Source organism: Erinaceus europaeus, chromosome 4, assembly GCF_950295315.1.
Source record: "Erinaceus europaeus chromosome 4, mEriEur2.1, whole genome shotgun sequence".
Lineage (NCBI taxonomy): Eukaryota > Metazoa > Chordata > Mammalia > Eulipotyphla > Erinaceidae > Erinaceus > Erinaceus europaeus.
Window position 1 is genome coordinate 34,648,969 of NC_080165.1, and position 21,128 is coordinate 34,670,096.

Below are 21,128 nucleotides of genomic sequence, written 5' to 3' on the forward strand. Positions count from 1 at the left end.
GACCGTAGCCGCAGGGGCAGCTACTTGTTTCACTGCACATGATCACCTTCAGTACCATCCATTTTGTTCCAGATGATACAGCCTCATCTTTTTCAGTGTTCTACTGGAGATATACCCCGTAACTTTTTTCGGTCATCCATAATTGGACATTTAGATTGCATCTATATTTAGACTACTATAAACAGTGTGGTTATGAACACAGGGATGCACATATCCTTTCAAACTAGTGATTCCATGCCCTTTGGATACACACCTAGGAGCAATATTGCTGGGTCACAAGGTATTTCCATTATTTGTCTTTTATTTTTATTTATTTATGTATTTTGCCTCCAGGGTTATCACTGGGGCTCGTTGCCTGCACTAAGAACCCACTGCTCCTGGAGGCCATTTTTTCCCACTTTGTTGCTCTTGTTACACTTGTTGTTGTCATTATTATTGTTGTCATTGCTGTTGTTGGATAGGACAGAAAGAAATCAAGAGAGGAGGGGAGAAGGCGGGGAGAGAAAGATAGACACCTGCAGACCTACTTCACCACTTGTGAAGCAACCCTCCTGCAGGTGGGGAGCTGGTGCCTCCAACAGGGATCCTTATGTGGGTCCTTGCGCTTTGTACCATGTGCACTTAACCCGCTGCGCTACTGCCCGATCTCCCTACTTGTCTATTTTAATTATATTTATTTATTATTGGGGAAAAATTGAGAGGGGAGGGGGAAAGATAGAGAGGGAAAGAGACAGAGAGACACCTGCAGCCCTGCTTTACCACTTGGGAAGCATTCCCCCTGCAGGTGGGGGGCCAAGGACTTGAACCTGGGTCCTTGCGTATTGTAATGTGTGCACTTAACCAGGTGCACCATCACCTGGCCCCCCATTTTTATTTATTTAAGGACTCCTTACACAATTTTTCATAGGGGCTATGCCAGATAGTATTCCCACCAACAGTGTAACAGTTATCTCTCCCTTTTAAAAAATATCTTTATTCATCATTGGATAGAGACAGAAATTGAAAGGGAAGAGGGAGAAAGACAGACAGACACCTGCAGCCCTACTTCTACTCATGAAGTTTTCCCCTCGGCAAGTTGGGACCAGGGTCTTGAACCTGGATCCTCGCACACTGTAGCATGTGCACTTAACCAGATGTGCCACCACCTGGCCCCTAATAGTTCTCTTCTCTCCATACCTTCACCAACACTTGTCATCTCTCAATTTGTTCATCTGAGTCATTGTCATTGTGAGTCTGTGGACCATCTGAGTGTCTTTAGGGAATTGTCTATAGAGATATTTTTCCCACTTTTTTACTGAATTGTTTGTTGTTTTGTTGTTGAGCTGTTTGGCTCCTTTGTAAAATTTTTTGTATCAATCTTGTATGTGTTATATGAGAATATCTTTTCCCAGTTGCTTGATTAGCATTTGATTGGCATTAAGTAATAGTGCAGGTACATTCTTCTATATGTGGCTATCCAGTTTTACCAGTACTGTCTGCTAAAAAACCTTTCTTTTCTCCATTGAATAATTTTGGCTATTTGGTCTTATGTTGGATTTCTGTATGTATGTGGTTTTATTTCTGGTCTGTGCTCTGTCCCATTGGTTTTAGTGCCTGTTTTTGTTCCAGTACCACACTTCCTTAATAACTATGAGTGAGTCATACCTTTTTTTTTTTTCCTTCTAGATCAGTGAGATGCCTCCAAAAGCAAGTAGGGCCATTTTTGTACACTCCATTCTTTTTGAAAAGTGAATATTTGGGGCTGAGTGGTTGCACATCTGGTTGAGTGCACATGTTACAATGCACAAGGACCTGGGTTCGACCCTGGTCCCCACCTACAGCGGGAAAGCTTTGCGAGTAGTGAAGCAGGGCTGTAGGTGTCTTTCTGTCTTTCTCCCTCTCTATCTCCCCTCTTCCCTCTCAATTTCTGACTGTCTAATAAATAAAGATAATAAAGATAAATTAATCAATTTAAAAAGTGAGTATCTTTTCCAACCACTCTATAATCAAAAAGCCTATAGCACTGTCTTTCCACAGTCGTTTTCCACTGTCTTTCCACAGTCGTTTTATATCTCAGACACTGCTAGCCCCTAGGATAACACAATGACTCTCCTGCCCTCATAAAGTTTACAGTCTAAGAGTTTGTGAATAGATTTCTGAAATGGTATAGAAAGCACTCTGTGCGAAGCTACCAGCTATTGTACAGTCTTCAAAAGCAAGGCTAATTAGATACTAATTACAGTATATCTACTGTGTTCCAGGCTCTGTGCCAGACACTGTAAAAATCGCAAGATTTTATTTTAATTGGAAGCTATGGTGGAGGCAGAGATTAGTCCACTTGTGTGTTAGCACATGGCTGGAGCAAGTGGGAGCCAGGGGACACAGTCTGTTCTGTCACTACAGATGCCTTGCGGTTGATCTGACTAACCTCACTACATGCATGACCCTGACTCTCCATTTAATAAGCATTGTTCAAGAGCAGATCAGTGAGGGAGATAGCATAATGGTGATACAAGACCCTCATGCCTGAAACTCGGGTCCCAGGTTCAATGCCCAGCACCATCATATGCCAGAGCTGAGCAGTAGTCTGGTGAAAGCAATATTTTTAAATGGAAATAATTTTATTTTTTAATATTAGTTTTATCTGATAGGACAGTAAGAACCTGTGAGAAGGGAGAGGAGAGAGAGAGAGAGAGAGACACCTGTAGCACTGCTTTACCATTTGTAAAGCTTCTCCCCATAAGTGCCTGGTAATGTGTGTACTCACCAGATGCACCACTGCCTACCCTCTGAAATCATTTTTGAAAGAACAGATCAAAATTTCCAAGTAGGGAAGGAACATTATTCAGTCAAAAAAAAAAAAAAAAAAAAGCATGGATTTTTCACTGACTAAAATAAATACTGGTTTTACAACAAAAAGAAATCATAGAAGTGGAGACTATGTCAAATGGTCATTTATTGCTAGACACGGTCTTCACACAAGGCATCCAAAATGGCTTGAAGGATTTTGTGGAGTTCAGTGGTTTTTAAATCCCCTCCAAATAACTGCCGTCACAATGTGGTAGGAAAAGTGACATGGTTTCCAGAGTAGCAGAGTCATCCATCCATGACCTGACTTTTCTGGTGAAATTCTATTCTTTTCCCACTGGGGTCAGCAGTGAGATTACTACACTGAGGTATTTAACAGATGTGTAGCCATTCTCACATTTAACTCCTAATAAGCACGGGTCCTCTGCTGTCAGCTCGACCGGAGCCCTAGTGAACCACAGTCACAGTGGCCATTCTCACATTTAACTCCTAATAAGCACAGGTCCTCTGCTGTCAGCTCGACCGGAGCCACAGTGAACCACAGTCACAGTGGACACATTAGGTTTCCTGCAAAGATCAAGTTGGAAATAGGAGCAAGTAGTAACTGGGAAGATCACTTGTCACCAGTGTATCATGTCATGTCAGAGCCCTGCTGAAACTCCTAGAGTGGCGTCAGGATGCATGGAGAAAACTAAACAGATCAATCATTAGGAAAGAACAGAGTGTTGTTATAACTAGGCACAGGTACATCATACCAAAAGAAAAAATAGACGGCTGGAGAGACAGCATAATGGGTTATGCAAAAGACTTTCATGCCTGAGGCTCTGAGGTCCCAGGTTCAATCTCCAGTGCCAGGGTAAGCCAGAGCTGAGCAGTGCTCTGGTCTCTCTCTCTCTCTTTCATTAAAATATGTAAATACAAAATATTTCTACAAAAGATAAAATAGACAATTTGACCTGAAGTCAAATTAGAATCATTGTGAAGCATAGTTATTTCACTTACACATTGTTTTCTAACATTTCATTTAATTTCTTTAAAAGAAATTCAGATATCATGTAAACTTGAATATTGATCTAGTTTTGGCAGATATGGTGGTCTAATGGATTAGAGTGTTTAGCTTTTCACTCGAGGACAATATTTCTTCTTTCTCTCCATAGTTAAACAGTAGGCTCCTACCCATTACTAAGGCACTAAATTTCGAATTCTCCATACACCTGAGCAGGCTGCTCCGTATCTGGCCATCTTAATTTTAGTCTTGATTTATTGATGCTGAATTACATTCCTTAAGTCTTCCTGGAGCTCTGGGTGAATTTTATTGCAAAAGCAATGGGGAGAAAGTTACCATCATATATCTCTCTTCCTGGGCAGAGCTTTTAGGTACACAAGGGGCTTTATATCCCACTGTTGCATGTCTTGTGGGCTGGATTTATAACACTGTGAAGCCCAGTTCTCGGGTTACATACGGGCAGAGCAGAGATGAGATGGGGAATTTGATTTTGCAATAATGATTACTTGTTGCTGCAGTCCACATTCCTGCAGGCTCTCATTCTATTGGAGACTCAAACTAATTCCAACTGCTGCCTAATCTAGCAAAACTCATCTTTCACTTGCAAGAGAGTCCAAAAAAGAGGGAGATGGGAATTCAGAAGAATTTGAGATGTTGGCCATTTTTGCTATTATATCTCAAGAATTTCTGCTTCTATTGTCATGATTCCTTTGGGAATATTTTAATCTTTTAAACTTTTGTTTCTTTGTAGGGAGGATGAAAGCTTTGCATCTTTTCCAGCCTGGTGAGTTAATTTGATGGCTCATCGTGCTGTCTCTTCCACTTCAAAGAGGCCGAGTCCCTAGGGCTAGCCAATTGTATTATGGATCCTGCAGATTTGGCTTGCCATTCCTGCTGAGTGTCATCTGTCCTCACCGTCCCACAGTGGGCCATTTTGGCCTCCATAACATCATCTGCTTGAGAAATCTGTGCCTGGCAGGCCTGTCTTTCCAAGTTAAGCTTGAAATGCAATGACCACACAACGGATTTGACAAGGCACAGCTCTAAACAAAAAGGCCACAGACTCACTTTGACCAATACCACAAACATTAACCATCTGGTTACAGATTTCAAAACTGTTTTGGTGCTATCCACAAACTAGTCTGTTCAGGTGATTTGAGTTATACTTCTACTGCCCAGTTCTTCCTGACTACACACATACACACACACACACACACACACACACACGTTCTTTTTTTTATCTTTATTGAATAGAGACAGCCAGGAATTGGGAGGCACGGGGAGAGAGAGGGAGAGTGGTCTGAGAGGTGGTGCAGTGGATAAAAGCACTAGATTCTCAACCATAAGGTCCCGAGTTCAATTCCTAACAGCACATATACCAGAGTGATGTCTGATTCTTTCTTTCTTCTATGTTCCTCATCAATAAATAACTAAGTTTAAAAGAGAGAGAGAGAAAGAGAGAGACACCTGCACCCCTGCTTCACCACTCACAAAGCTTTCCCCCTGTAGGTGGGGACCAGGGGCTTGAACCTGGGTCACTGTGTATTGTAATGTATGCACTTAACTAGGTGTACCACCAGCTGGCCCCTATATACACACACATTCTTTTTTTAAAATTTATTTATTCCCTTTTGTCACTTTGTCTTATTGTTGTAGTTATTATTGTTGTTGTCATTGTTGCATAGGACAGAGAGAAATGGAAAGAGGAGGGGAAGAGAAAGATAGACACCACCTGTGAAGCGACTCCTCTGCAGGCGGGGAGCCAAGGGCTCGAACTGGGATCCTTATGCTGGTCCATGCTACCCTGATATAAGGGATTAACTTCTTTTTTTTTTATTATTTCTTTATTGGGGAATTAATGTTTTACATTCAACAGTAAATACAATAGTTTGTACATGCATAACATTCCCCAGTTTCCCATTTAACAATACAACCCCCACTATGTCATTTATCATCCAGGGCTTAACTTCTAAATTAACATTATCTCCATAACTTAGATGGTTTAACTTTCAAGAAGTACAGTCATTCCAATAATCCCACGGTTTAGAGGTGTTCAGTACTGCAGCCTCGTAGGTGGCTCAGTGAGTAGAGCATCAGACTTTCATGTAAGTGTTCCCAAGTCCACTTCCCTGCATCACATATTCCAGAGTGATGCTCTCTGGTGTTCTCTCTCCCATTCTCTATGTATATGTTTTAATAACTTTATTTATTATTGAACAGAGACAGAGAAATTGAGAGTGATGGGGAAGATAGGAGAGGAAAGAGAGAGAAACACCTGTAACCCTACTCCACCACTCATGAAGCTTCCCCCCTATAGGAGGGGGCTAGGGCTTGAGCTCCAGTGCTTGTGCGTGGTAATGTGTATGCTTAACCGGGTGTGCCACCTCCTGGCCTCTTCTCCCTCCTTCTCTCTCTCTCACTTTCTCTCTCTCTCACTTTCTCTCTCTCTCTCTCTCTCTCTATATATATATATATATATATGGTTGAATTTCCAAAATAGATCTTTGATAAAGTGTGATAAAGGTGAGAACAGTTATTCTCAAAAACACAGAATTTTTCTTTTTTTTTTTGATAAGAGATACAAAAAAAACACAGAGAGAAATACCAGATAGAGCACTGCTTAGCTCTGGCTTATGGTGGTGCTGAGGATTGAGCCTAGGGCTTTGTAGCCTCAGACATGAAAGGCTTTTGCATAACCATCATGCTATCTCCCTAGCCCTAATTATGTATTTCAACCAGAGCACTGCTCAGCTCCCTGCCACACTGGAGGAAACTTCAGTGCTATGTTATCTCTCTCTGTCTCTCTCTATCTGAATTAGTTGTTTCAGTAGTGAAGACTATCACAAAAAAGACAGGATATTATAACTAATATAATAATAATATTTATCAAGTAGTTACTATATGTCAGGCATGTACAGGTCGTCCTATAGATACTTTAATCATCTCAAGGAATTTTTTAAATTTCTTTATTGGAGAATTAATGTTTTACATTCAACATTAAATACAATAGTTTGTACATGCATAACATTTCCCAGTCTTCCTTATAACAATACAACCCGCTACCCCCACCCCCACCCCCACTCCAGAGTCTTTTACTTTGGTGCAATACACCAACTCCAGTTCTGGTTCTACTTGTGTTTTCTCTTCTGATCTTGTTTTTCAACTTATGCCTGAGAGTGAGATCATCCCATATTCATCTTTCTATTTCTGACTTATTTCACTTAACATGACTTTTTCAAGGTCCATCCAAGATCGGCTGAAAATGGTGAAGTCACCATTTTTTATAGCTGAGTAGTATTCCATTGTGTATATAGACCACAACTTGCTCAGCCACTCTTCTGGTGTTGGACACCTGGGTTGCTTCCAGGTTTTGGCTATTACAAATTGTGCTGCTAAGAACATATGTGTACACAGATCTTTTTGGATGGGTATGTTGGGTTCCTTAGGATATATCCCCAGGAGAGGAATTGCAGAATCATAGGGTAGGTCCATTTCTAGTCTTCTGAGAGTTCTCCAGACTGTTCTCCACAGAGGTTGGACCAATTGACATTCCTACCAGCAGTGCAGGCAGGTTTCTTTGACCTCACACCCTCTCCAGCATTTGCTGCTGTTACCTTTTCTGATGTATGACATTCTCACAGGAGTGAAATGGTATCTCATTGTTGCCTTTATTTGCATTTCTCTGACAATCAAAGACTTGGAGCATTTTTTCATGTGTTTCTCGGCCTTTTGGGTATCTTCTGTGGTGAATATTTCTGTCTGTGTCTTCCCCCCATTTTTGGATGGGGTTATTTGTTTTCTTGTTGTTGAGTTTGGCAAGCTCTCTATATCAAGGAATTTTTAAGATGGATAATTTTACAGAAAAGGAATAAAAGGGTGGGAGAGATAACATAATGGTTATGCAAACAGGTTCTCATGCCTAAAGCTCTGAGGTCCTATGTTCAGTCCGCCAGACCACTATAAGCCAGAGTGCACTGGGGTAGGGGCAAGGGAGAAAGGGAGAGAGAGAGGGAAATGAAGGAAGGAATTGAATAAGGGCTGGGCCGCGATGCACCATAAGGAGCCAATTTCGAGCCCCCGCTTCCCACTTGTAGCAGGGACACTTTACAAGCAGTGACGCAGGTCTGCAGGTGTCTGTCTCTCTCCCTCTCTATCTCCCTTCCCCTCTCAATGTCTCTCTGTCCTATCAAGCTAAACTAAAATTGATTAATTAATTAATGGTCCCCACCCGCAGTGGGGAAGCTTCACAAGTGGTGAAGTAGTACTGCAGCTTTCTCTTTCCCTTTCCCTCTCCACCTCTCTCTTCCACCTCAGTTTCTGTCTTGATGCAATAAATGAATAAATAAGTAAATAAAATAAGAATTAAAATAAAGTATTTGGGGGGGACAGGGAGTGACACACCCAGTTTAGCACACATATATTTTTTAAAGATTTTATTTACTTATGAGAAAGATGGGAGGAGAGAGAAAGAACCAGACATCACTCTGGCACATGTGCTGCCAGGGATTGAACTCAGGACCTCATACGTGAGAGTCCAAAGCTTTACCACTGTGCCACCTCCCAGACCACTAACACACATATTTTAAGATTCATTATCTAAAGAGAGAGAGAGAGAGAGAAGAGAGGACTAGACCATCACCTGACATATGGAATGCCAGAGACCAAATTTGGGACTTCATACTTAGGAGTCCAGCTGTCTTCAGTGTGTCACCTCCTGAGTCACTTTTCTTGCTCTCATGAAGCTTTGGGTACTGGGGAACCCAAGATAGAACCTGCGATCTCTGACATGCAAGTCCTGTGTTCTATCATTATGCTTTCTCCATGGCCTCAGGAGAATGTGTGTACCTCATTCCTCAGAAGGATTATGAGCCTTCTTTGAGTTGCTCACTACTAGATTTGGGTATGAGGAGGATGATTCAGGAGTTTCTTATAAAGCTGACCCCAGCTGTGATCATGTTGGCCGATCCCCTTCATATTCACTAGTGAAAATCTGGATTTCTAGATATGACCTTATATCTTGTCACAAGATCTTACAGAAAACAGTAAAACTATCTGGGATGTACTTTGTGCTTAATGAAATGCATGACAGAGACTTGCTAATAGCAGTATTCTTCAGTGACTCACAAGCATGGCTAACTAGGAAAAAGGAGTGTGATGAGATTAGCTTGAACTAAAATGAGGAAAATGATGTTTTTACATTCTCAAGGTTAGAAGGGAATGTGGAATCCTAGCTTAAGTCTCCTCAATTACTTGATGCTATAGTCCTGGAGGTGAAAATATACCTAGAGAAGGTAGGGAAATAGCTGAACTTATAAGCATTTGAGTTTAATATTTCTGATTTGATCCATGGCACCACATGTAATAGAGTGCTCTGGCTTCTCTTTCTGCCTCTCTCTTCTGTTTTGTTTGTTTGTTTTGTTGTTATTTTGCCAGAGCAGTGCTCAGCTCTGGCTTATGGTAATTCTGGGGGTTGAACCTAGGACCTTTGGTGCCTAAGGCATGAAAGTCTTTTTGCATAACCACTATGCTATCTCCCCAGCCTCACTGCCTTTCTTCTGTCTCATGTGAAATTCTCTCTCTATTCATATGTAATAAGTAAAATAGATATATTATTATTATTTTAATTTTTTAATCTTTATTTATTGGATAGAGACAGCCAGAAATTGAGAGGGGAGGGGAAGATGGAAAGGGGGAGAGGCACCTACAGTCCTGCTTCATCACTTGTGAAACTCTCCCCTTGCAGGTGGGGACCAGGGGCTTGAACCCGGGTCCCTGTGCACTGTAATGTGTGTGCTTAACCAGGTGTGCCACCACCTGGCCCCTAAAATAAGTATTTTTAAAAGAAAGTAAGACTAAAAAGTTTAGATAGATCCACCAATTGCAATCTACTACATTTATGTTTTATTAATTAACTCATTTGTTTTATATACATATATTTTAGGCTTGTTATTTCCTCTACTAGAGAAACCCTGTCTCCATCTTCACTCCACCCCATCTGGATCATTTATTTTCATTTCATGTTAAGAAAGCAAATGCAAGGGCCGGGCGGTGGTGCACCTGGTAAAGTGCACCTGTTGCCATGCACAAGGACCCAGGTTCAAGCCTGCAGGGGAAGAGCTTCCTAAGCAATAAAGCAGTGCTGCAGGTGTCTCTTTTTTTCTCTACCTCCCTTTCCTCTCTCGTTTTCTCTCTGTCTCTATTCAATAAAAAATAAATAAATAAAATATTTTTAAACAAGAAGGCAAATGCAGACCTTTTATAGGAAGTCTCTCCTGACCTCCTCCATCCCTAAGGATCCCTCACAAGTGCCCCACTATTCTCTACCTATCGTTTGTGAATGTTTGCAAAATTGGACACAGAAGTGGATTTTCAGAGGTTCTGGTCAACCATGGAAATAAAAGGAATCATTTGGCACATAGTGCGAAGTGCTCAGAGTGGTGCAAGGATCCCGGTTCGAGGCCCCAGCTCCCCACCTGCAGGGGGGGTCGTTTCACAAGCAGTGAAGCAGGGCTTCAGGTCTCTCTCTCTCTCCCCCTATTCTCCCCCCCAGCCTCTCATCCCCCTCTTTTCTCAATTTCTCTCTGTCCTATCCAATCACAACAATGGCAGCAACAACAATGGAGAAAAGGTTGGCTGCCAGGAGCAGTGGATTCATAGTGCAGCCCCCAGCAATAACCCAGGAGACCAAAAAAAAAAAAAAATCTTTTGGATTGTGAAGAGCCTGCTGGTTTTTCGCTCATCCACCTGCCAGATCCCTGCTGCACAGCATAAAGAAACCCCGCTGAGAGTCTGTAAAAACAACAGCCATCTAAAGTATCTTGAACTTTTTGTCATTTAGTTTGCATTTCTTGTACCTTGAATGCTTTCTGCCTCTCAGATATCAATATACTGAGTTCAAAATGTACTTACATTAAGATCCATTTATTTATCCGTTTGTTTATCCATGAGAGAGAGGGAGAATGAGAGCATCACACTGACATACACAACGCTGGAAATCAAGTTGCAGATCAAATTTCGAATATCATGCCTGAGAGCTCAACACTTAGCCACCACTGCCCCACCCTCTGGGCCACCAAAATAAACATTTTGTTGTTGTTCAGCTTGGATATTAGGATTTATCATATACTTTTCAAAGATGAAGTGATTTTTTTATTACTTTAAAATGTTAATTTAGTGTGTGTTTTCCTTTGTGAAGAATAGGATTCATCAGTAATGGTATATAAACTGAAACTTACATGAGTGAATATACTCAGAGAATTCTCTATGTTGTCTTTCTTTGCTCCCAGCAGCCCTGTTTTAATTCTATATATATATATATATATATATATATATATATATATATATATATATTAGTGACTTAATAATGATTGACAAGATTGTGGTATAAGAGGGGTATAATTCCATACAATTTCCATCACCAGAGTTTCATATCCCCTCCCCTCCATTGGAAGCTTCCCTATTCTTTATCCCTCTGAGAGTATGAACCAAAGATCTTCATGGGGTGCAGAAGGTGGTAGGTTTGGCTTCTGTAATTACTGCTCTGCTGGACATGGGTATTTATAGGTCGATCCATACTCCCAGCCTGTTTCTATCTTTCTCTAGTGGGCTAGGGATCTAGGGTGGTGGGGTTCCAGGACACACTGGTGAGATCATCTGCCCAGGGAAGTCAGGTTGGTGTCATGGTAGCATCTGAACTTTGATGGCTGAAAAGCATTAAGATATAAAGTAGAACAATTAGTTTAACAATGAGGAATCTAAATATAAAAGTATAGCAGATGAAATTTGGGGTCTTTACATTGGAAAAAAATAAGAAGGCTATTTTAGGAATATGCCACGGGGTCCATGACTTTACTAAGTTTTGACTGAGACCAATAGCTAGCATGCAGGTGGACTAGGAGTATTGTCTGGGAAGATTGTATCAGAGTTGAGGACAGGACTAGAAAGCTGGATCAAGTATGAGAAAATTATATAAATACCCATTAACTGTAAACCCTATCCATCTGATCTTGGGCCCATGTCTATTCATATTTACCATAGGAACCTGTGTAACCTCTGTGTCCCTGTCAGTCTGAGCTCAAATTCCGTGGTGATAGCTAGGAACATTCTAAGCTGTACTCATTTCAGGACCAGTCTTCCTCAAGTGGCAGAGTATGTTGACCCAACCTCCCTTCAAAGAGTGGGGCAATTTCTACCACCGTTGTTCTACATTGAGGGCAAGGTTTTGTAGAAGCCCACAAGAAGGTTTATGATATTGTTCCTGTTGCACATGACCAGTGATGTGGAGAGAGGTCTAGGTCCATCATATCTATGTGGGAGTCCCAGGATTCCCTGACTATGCCCCTGGATGGTGGGGTGGCCTGGTAGTGACCAAAAGGGCAATCATTAAAGTGTGCTAGTCTCTTGCACTTATCCAGCTTTTGTAGTCCTTACTTTAGCTGACAAGGCTAGCCTTGGAATGATTGAGGGAAGTGAAATGGAGAATAGGTGAGGGGTATATCTAGGTCTAAGTAGAAAATATTTCATTAAGTACCTTATGGTGTCTTTTTCAGGTCCTTCTACTTGCTTGCTGCACTTAATGAATCACTGTAGACCACTGTGCACTTTTACTTTAAGGTCTATATTTTTCTCCAACTTATGGATACATGTGCATGTGTGCCCTATCTCACGGGCCCTGGTCTATATCTAGGTTTTCTGACTTTGTTAGGAAATGCACCACCCAAAATAGAACTAAGGAGTCCTATGAACTAGGAAAGGTCTCACCCGAGTATTGGAGTTGTTAAGGTTGGCATCCCACACCTGGCATCTCTGGATACAGTCCGAAGTGGAACATGTAGGGATGGCACTACCCCATTTTAATTCTGAGAAACAGAGTTCTCCTTTCCTCCTTCCAATGGTGATTTTTTTTTCATTTTCTATTTGTGATTAATAGTAGGCTACAAGACTGAAAGATTACGGTGTGGAGTCCCATACCACACCTACCATCAAATTTCTATGTCCCCACTCTCCCACCTCCCCAAAATAACCACTATAATTCTTTCAAGTCTTAGAAACAGTTTACCTGCTTCTGTGTTGTTGTTTTTTTCCCCAAGTTCATGTGTATCAGTTCTCCAGATTCCACATACAAGTGAAACCATCTGGAAGTTGTCTTTCATCTCTTATTTCACTCAACATAATCTGATGATTATTTTTTAAAGTCAACACATTTGCAAACTTGTTCTTAGTTAAAAGATAATTCACAAAAAAACACATCCATAAATTTACTTTCTGTCATATAGCAGAAAATGTTAGTGTTGTAACTTGTGCATTCAACCAGTGCGCCACCACCCTGTCCCCTGTAATTCCATTCTTATATTTAAAAATCAACTGGATTTCCAGAAGTATACGTGTATTTGTTTAGTTCTTAACCTTTTTCATATTAAGTATGTCGGTGTAAACAAAAAATTACTCCTGGGGGCCAGGTGGTGGCGCACCTGATTGAGCAGACATACTACCTTGTGCAAGGACCTGATTCAAGACTAAATGAAGATAAGAGATACTGTGAAGGTGCATGCTGCACCCTAAATAAATAAGGAGACCTGTCTACCATATATAAGTATGGAGTTCTCCATTGTTACATAGAGAGAAGTTCTGTGGTGGTCTCCCGGGAAGCACAATCCATTATCTAGAAGATGTTTCTTTGCAAAACTAAATGCATATGATCTAAAACTCATGACCACTGGCAAAAATACCAGGAGCACAAATACCAGGAGACAGAGGCGATTTTGTTGCCGCCCAGGTTTCATTGCCCCCTATCATCTCTGTCAGATAGAGATGGAGAGAGGAAAAGACATCACAGAACCGAAACTTCCTCCAGTGCTGTGCGGGCCAGGCTCAAGCCTGGGTCATGTGCTTGGCAAAGCAGATGCACTATGCAAGTTACTTTGTCGCCCCTGAAAGGTGATGGGCACGAATGAGTTTGATAAATGACTTTGGCTGGTTCCCATAACTTTATTACTTAATTAGATCAGTGATTTCTGAGCTGTGACGACCAATGTCAAATATTATCAAATACTGGCATCAAGTGATAATTATCACTATTATTAAAATGACTTCGCGACTGTACTTCCTGCCTCCCAACCTCTAAAGCACAAACAATTTTCCAGCTTGAGAGAAGAACAATACATTCTCCCCAACTTTGAAAGGGCGAGCAGCATTTGCCCTAGCCCAATGTGGCGGCATCGGTTTCACACGCCCTTACCAAGTGGCCTGCTGGGTAAATTCGGTGCCTCACTGCCTGTGGATGATGTCATAGGTCTGCGCCCAGATGGGCAGCGTACATGTGCGCAGGCGCAGCGGACCTTGGGTTAGGGGCGGAGTGGCCGAGATGAGCGGCGGAGCGACTGAGACTTCTGTGAGTGGAGAGGCCGCCCTGCGTGGCGACAAGAAGAGGGACCCGCTGGGGAACGCGGGCTCGCCTGCGCACCTCATTATTAAGGGTACGGAGGTTTACGTGGCCCCTCCCTGATTCGGGGCCAGCCTCCCGGTTCACACTGCCGCCTGGTGGGGTCAGAAGGGTCCTTGAGTGTGTCGGGGCCCGCAGCGACCGCGTCTTGGGCCCGCGCCCAGGAGCCCGCTTAGGAGTTGAGAGGCACCGGATTGATGATCTTGCTTCTTTCACACCCACACTGCTCCGGTCTCTGCAAGGAGAAAGCGAGGCGACATGGCATAAAAGAGTTAAATCTCTTAGGCGCTTGCACCTCTTCTTGTCCTCCTCCGAACTGGAAGTAGCTTACTGTCTACTGACAGTCTGAACTGGACCTGAACTAGCTAGGTCTGCTTCCCAAACCGCCCAGCTGCCCTCAGCCGCCCGCGAAGGTCTTTCTGCCCATTAGAAACTGCATTTTCAAGGACCGGCTTAAGGATCCCGGTTCGAGCCCCCGGCTCCCCACCTGCAGGGGAGTCGCTTCACAGGCGGTGAAGCAGGTCTGCAGGTGTCTGTCTTTCTCTCCCCCTCTCTATCAACCTTTTCTCTCTCCATTTCTCTCTGTCCTATCCAACAATGAAGACAACAACAATAACTACAACAATAAAACAACCAGGGCAGCAAAAGAGAGTAAATAAATATTTTTTAAAAATTAAAAAGAAAAGAAACTGCATTTTCCCTTCTTCATTCCTTACTAATCTATTCGGTTAGTATAGCAGGCCAGCAGTTGAGGTCTTTGCGGCTTTGGGCAACCTTCACTAACTGCCCAGAACTGGCAGCCCCGACCATTGACGGATGACTGCTTCTAGACTTAAGGTTGACTCCTTAAAAAAACTGGGAGTTGAGAATGGTGCATGGATATTAGACTAAATTAAGAGTTATAGATGCAGCTAAGCTTAAGCTTATTTTAAATTGCAACAATATATGCAGCAGACTTTATTGCAGTGACTTTTAAGTGCACAGCACGGTGGCACTAATGCGTTCATATGGCACAACCATCACCACCGTCCATCTCGAGAACTTTCTCAGTCTTCCGACCTCTAATAAACACTAGCAACTGACATCTGCTTTCTAGCTCTTAAGTCTGACGACTATAAGTACTTCCTATATGTAGGTGGAATAATACAGTATGTGTCCATTTGCAATGTAAGTGACTGAGTTGGTTCATTTACCATATTGCCCTTAAAGTGCCTCCAAATTACGATTTCCCTTTTAGAGTTGAGCGATAGTGTTTATATAATCAGGCATTCATTGAGGACAGGTGCTGAGCAGTGCATAGTGAGAACATTGACTAGAGTGTCACTACACACATGTAGATGGTGTAGCCTAGTACATGCCCAAGTGGTATGGTTACAGCCTGGCAGGACCAGTGTGCTGTATGCAGTTAGTCTGTTTTTGCTTTCTCATTCATTGACTTATCACTGGTTGATTTTCAGTTAACAGGCTTGTCTCTGTCTTTCATATGAGGAATATTTATCTAGCTCCTACCTTAGCATAGGGATTTCTGGGGAATTTCAGGGTTTTTTTTTTAAGATTTTATTTATTAATGAAGAAGATAGGAGGAGAGATAGAGAAAGAACCAAATATCACCCTGGTCCATGTGCTGCCAGGGATTGAACTCTAGATCTCATGCTTGAGAGTCCAATGCTTTACTCACTGTGTCACCTCCCAGACCACAACTTCAGCTTTTGTGCTCATGCTATAGTAAACATTTGTGAATGTTTCTCATTTGCTTGGAGATTTTTCATTTATTTATTTATTGATAGAGACAGAGAAACTCAGGGGAAAGACAGAGGGGGGAGAGACACCTGTAACGCTACCTACTTGTGAAGCTTTCCTCCTGCAGGTAGGGACTGGCGTCTTGAACCCTGGCCCTTGTGCATTATAACAAGCACGATCAACTGGGAGTGCAATTGCCTGGCCCCCTAAGAGTTTTTCTACCTATACATAAAATTGCTATGTAGACATGTCTTCTATTGTATTAGATATTGCCAGACTACTCTCAAAAGTACTTTACTAATTCATAGGAAATGAATGAGGTTTTTCTCTTAATCAGTTATCTTTTTTTTTTTTTTAATTATTCATGAGGAAAATAGGAGAAAAAGAACCAGACATCACTGATGCATGTGTTGCCAGGGACCTCATGCTTGAGAGTCCAATGCTTTAGACACTGCACCAGCTCCCAGACCACTCTTAATCCATTCTCTAAAGAAGATTTTAATCTGCCTCTCTGGGAAGTGGGGAAAATAACACTAGCAAATACCAAAGAGCATGGGTTAACCTTGATTTCATTTTGTCTTTGTAGATCTTGGAGAAATTCATTCAAGACTACTAGACCACAGACCAGTTATTCAAGGTGAAACTCGTTATTTTGTGAAAGAATTTGAAGTGAGTATTTAAAACTTATTTTGCCAAGATACTGCCCTAATTATTGTTAGTGTGTTATTATATGGAAGGAAAATCCTTTAACTTTAGAATTGCTGGTTTCTGTTCATCTACTGATAAAAAAGTGAAAGCAAAGGCCAGCAAAACAGCTTACTCAGATAGTCTACCTGTCGTTATACCATAGACTCCAGTGCGCTTCACCATGTACACAACCCAGGTTCAAGTCCAGTCCCCATTGCATTGAGGGAAGCTCTTGGTGCTGTGGTCTCTCTCTCTCTCTCTCTCTCCCTCTCTCTCCCTCCCCCTCCCTCCCTCCTCTCTCTCTCTCTCTCTCTCTGTGTCTCTGTCTAAAAAAGTCAACCTAGAATGGCCCAGTATATGTCAGGCACCAGCTAGAATGCTTAGTCACTGAGTGTGAATCCTAAAGGAAGGATAGTCCCCAAGAATGATCCTCGTATTTTCGCTCATGTACTCTGAGTAGGTACTGATACCCCAACTGAGGAAAAATACATTTTCTCTGAGAAATAGAGACCCATCTTCCTTTCACTATCTATATTTCACCTTACAGATGGGGGAAAACAAAACAAAACAAAACAAACAAACCCATGAGGGAGACAGACACTAAATACCCCAGAGTAGTAACAAGGTGAACGAGCCCAGATCTGCACCTGGTCTTGGGCACCATCTTATCAGTGTGAGTGCTCTTAATAATTTTTGCTTCAGGGGCCAGGTGGTAGTACATCTGGTTGAGTGCACACATTACAGTGTGCAAGGACCCAGGTTCAAGCCCCCCCCTCACCCCTCCCCAGACACACTTGCAAGGGAAAGCTGCACAGGCAGTGAAGTAGTGCTGCAGGTGTCTGTCTCACCTTTCTATATCCCTCTTCCCTCTCAATTTATTTCTGTTTCTATCATAAATTTAAAAAATTAAATAAAATATTTTAAAAATTTGTTGCTTTTTTTTTTTTCCTTCCCATCATCAGGGCTTCACCACTCCAGTTTGACATTTTCTTTTAGCTTTATTCATTCATGTATTTAACAAGAAGGAGAGAGGGGAAGAACCAGAACGTCATTCTTACATACACAGTGCTGAGAACTGCACTCAGGACCTTATCATGTACGCAAGTTGGACACTCTACCGACTGTACCCTTATTGTGGGGTTAGAGTAATGTGAACGTGGAAAATTATTCAGGAACTTTTCCTTATTGTGCCCTGTTGAGATTATTTTAGGTTCCATAGGGACAGGGTGGTCTTGGCATACATGACTAGAGTTTCTGGTTGGAGTCTCTCAAGACTAAAAATCAAGGTGTTGGTTATACCCTCCTTATTTGGAGCTTGGATTCTCTAATTCTTGCAGTGTAGCAGGATGCTCTTCCTTGCTATGGGAGAATGCAGTTCCTATTTCCTTTATAACTGTTAATCGGATATTGCTCTCCCCCGGAGACCACTCACATTCCATATCATATGGCTTCTTCCATCTTCAGAGCCATAAATGGGTCTCCCTTCTGTGAATCCCTCTCCTACTACTAAGACGAACCTGGCTCCTATAAGGACTCATCTGATTATGCTGTGTCCATGAAGATAGTCTTCCTTTCTTAAAGTCAATTGGTTGGACCCTTCAGTATACTAGCAGATTAGATTCACAGGCACTCCTTTTTTTAATTATTATTTATTTATTATTGGATAGAGAGAAATTGAGAGGGAAGTTGGAGATAGGGAGAGAGACAGAGAGATACCTGTAGCCCTGCTTCACCACTTGTGAAGCTTTCCCCCTGCAGGTGGGGACCAGGGGCTTGAACTTGGATCCTTGTGCACTGTGAAGCGAGCACTTAACCAGGTGCACCACCACCTGGCCCCCAGGCACTCCTGTATCAGGGCTTATTTATGTGTCTGAGAGAAGGTGTGTGTGTGTGTGTGTGTGTGTGCGCGTGCGCTGCACACTGGCGGAGGGGCATCTCAGAATCCCACTTACCTACCTGTAACAGAATTTTTTTTTGTGATTTCCTTGTTTATTATCTTCCTTTATTAGAACATCAGTACTATGAAAACAGGGACTTGTCTTTCTTATTCTCTGTTGTGTCCAAAATGCCAAAAGTAATGTCTGCTATGCTGACATTAAGATAGTATTCAGAAGAATAAGAGATTCTCCTTAAATATGACTTTCTTGATAGCCAGTGATGCTGTCATCTGTTTTCATAAGTCACTCCCCATTTATTTTTGTTGCCAATTTGGTTTTTTCAAATACTAGTTAGTTTGTTTTTTTTTAAAGTATTTGAATGTGCTTTTAAAAATGTTCATTTTATCCATTAATTGAGGAGAGGGAAAAAACCAGAGGACTGATCTGGTATATGTGATACCAAGGATTGAATTTAGGACCTTATGCTTGAGAGTCCAGTGCTTTATCCACTGAGCCACCCCCTAGGCCACTTACATGTTGGTCTGCTTCTAAATTCTGCTTCTAAGACCCCTTTCTGTTGCATTGCTTGACATTGTAGTCTATTTACATAATCATTGTTTTCATTGGTTTAATCCCCACTGGTTCGAGCGCTATTTTCCTTCTCCCCACCCCCTATCCTACGTACTTTCTCTTTCTGACACTGCTTGTGAAGTGACCCCACCCCCCGTAAGGTGGGGAGCCAGGGCTCAAACCAGGATTCGAACCGAGATCCTTATGCTGTTCCTTGCGCTTCTTGTGACATGTGCACTTAACCCGCTGCACAATAGCCCGACCCTGATTTTTTTTTTTTTTTTTTTTTGATGGAGACAGAAGCAGAGAGGCAGAGAAAGTAAAAGATAAAAGATCACAGCACCAAAGCTTTCATCAGTGTGGTAGGGAGCATGGATTTAACCTGGGTCGTGCACATGGCAGAACAGCACACTATCCAAGTGAGCTGTTTCACCAGCCCCTCTTAAATGTAATAGTTTTACCAGAGCACTGATCAGCTCTGGCTTAAAGTGGTGCGTGGGACTGAACTTGGGACTTGGGAGAACCTCAGGCATGAGAGTCTCTTCGCATAACCATTATGCCATCTACCCCCACCCCTTAAATGTACATTTAAAGGTCTACTTTGTACTAACGAAAGTTTAGTGGGGGTCGGGCGGTGGCGCAGCGGGTTAAGCGCACGTGGCGCAAAGCGCGGGGACCGGCGTAAGGATCCCGGTTGGAGCCCCCGGCTCCCCACCTGCAGGGGAGTCGCTTCACAGGCGGTGAAGCAGGTCTGCAGGTGTCTATCTTTCTCTCCCCCTCTCTCTCTGTCTTCCCCTCCTCTCTCCATTTCTCTCTGTCCTATCCAACAACAAAAAAGCAACGTCAATAATGGCAATAATAACCTCAACGAGGCTGCAACAACTAGGGCAACAAAAAGGGGGGGAAATGGCCTCCAGGAGCGGTGGATTCATGGTGCAGGCACCGAGCCCAGCAATAACCCTGGAGGAAAAAGAAAAAAAAAAAAAAGTATATACTGACCTATACTGAAAAAAAAAAAAAAAGTTTAGTATTTTAGAATTACAATGGATCGTGCACAAAGGAGACCCTCAGTAGACTTCCCAGCACTATGTGAAACAGTGAAAATGGGGACAATATCTACTGCAGAATTACTGTGAGAATTAGGTGACGTGCCATTTAAAAAGTTTCTGGTAGAGCTAGAAAATAACTTACTTGAGTAGTACACTGCATTACCTTGCGCACAGATCAGCTTCCAGCCTGGCCCCACTGTGCTGAAGAAAGCTTTGGTGCTGTGGTTTCTATCTCTCTTTCACTCTGCCTCCATCTTAAAACAGCTGGAGCAGTAAAGTCCTGGAAATAACAAACAAAAAATTCTTATATACAGGTGTTCGACAGATGTTGGTAGCTTATTATTAACAGGAAGTACAATCAGATAAAAATATATTAATGCAGAATTTTCAATAACTTGAGTGACTTTGAGTTCAATTTTTAACTGTTAGGGAAATAAGAGATTTGCAAAAGAAAAGAAAAGAAAAAATAATAATAAATGAGCATTATCTCATTATCATAGAAAAATGTTTAATAATCAGCACAATTTTCATACTATGTATGATAGATCCAAGCTTATTATATAAATGTCTTTAACATGTATATGATGTAAGATAATGTCATGAACAGGTCGCCTTTCTGGTGTCAGGTGCTTCTACAATATCATGTAAACATTTGTCAGCCAGGTTTGAACTATCTTCAACTAAGTGTCAACTACTGAACTCTTTTTCTTGGAAAGTACTAGTACTTAGTATAGTCTCTCCACGTGGCCTTTCTGACATCTGTCAGTTGAACCACAGGTTTTTGTTTTTGTTTTCCTGCCCGGTCTTTGCTGGGACTTCATGTTTGCATGATTGTACCATCACTCCCTCCCAGCTGACTTTTTTTTTTTTATTTCTTTATTGGGGAATTAATGTTTTACATTCAACAGTAAATACAATAGTTTGTACATGCATAACATTCCCCAGTTTCCCATATAACAATACAACCCCCA

The 21,128-nt window shown here is 42.0% G+C and overlaps 1 protein-coding gene across 4 annotated transcripts in view; it reads left to right on the forward strand.

Annotated features, from left to right (window-relative positions):
* Positions 1-14,099: 14,099 nt before the first annotated feature.
* The window catches only part of BLOC1S5 (biogenesis of lysosomal organelles complex 1 subunit 5), a 33,171-nt gene continuing 26,142 nt past the window's right edge, over positions 14,100-21,128 (forward strand). Inside the window, exons 1-2 of one of the 4 annotated variants that reach the window (XM_060189194.1) lie at positions 14,100-14,268; positions 16,561-16,643. In XM_060189194.1, the coding sequence (XP_060045177.1) occupies positions 14,157-14,268; positions 16,561-16,643 (195 nt within the window). In that variant the 5' untranslated portion in view covers positions 14,100-14,156. The remainder of the gene's footprint in view (positions 14,269-16,560; positions 16,644-21,128) is intronic. The other 3 variants (XM_060189195.1, XM_060189193.1, XM_007524257.3) reach the window with 3 other exon arrangements.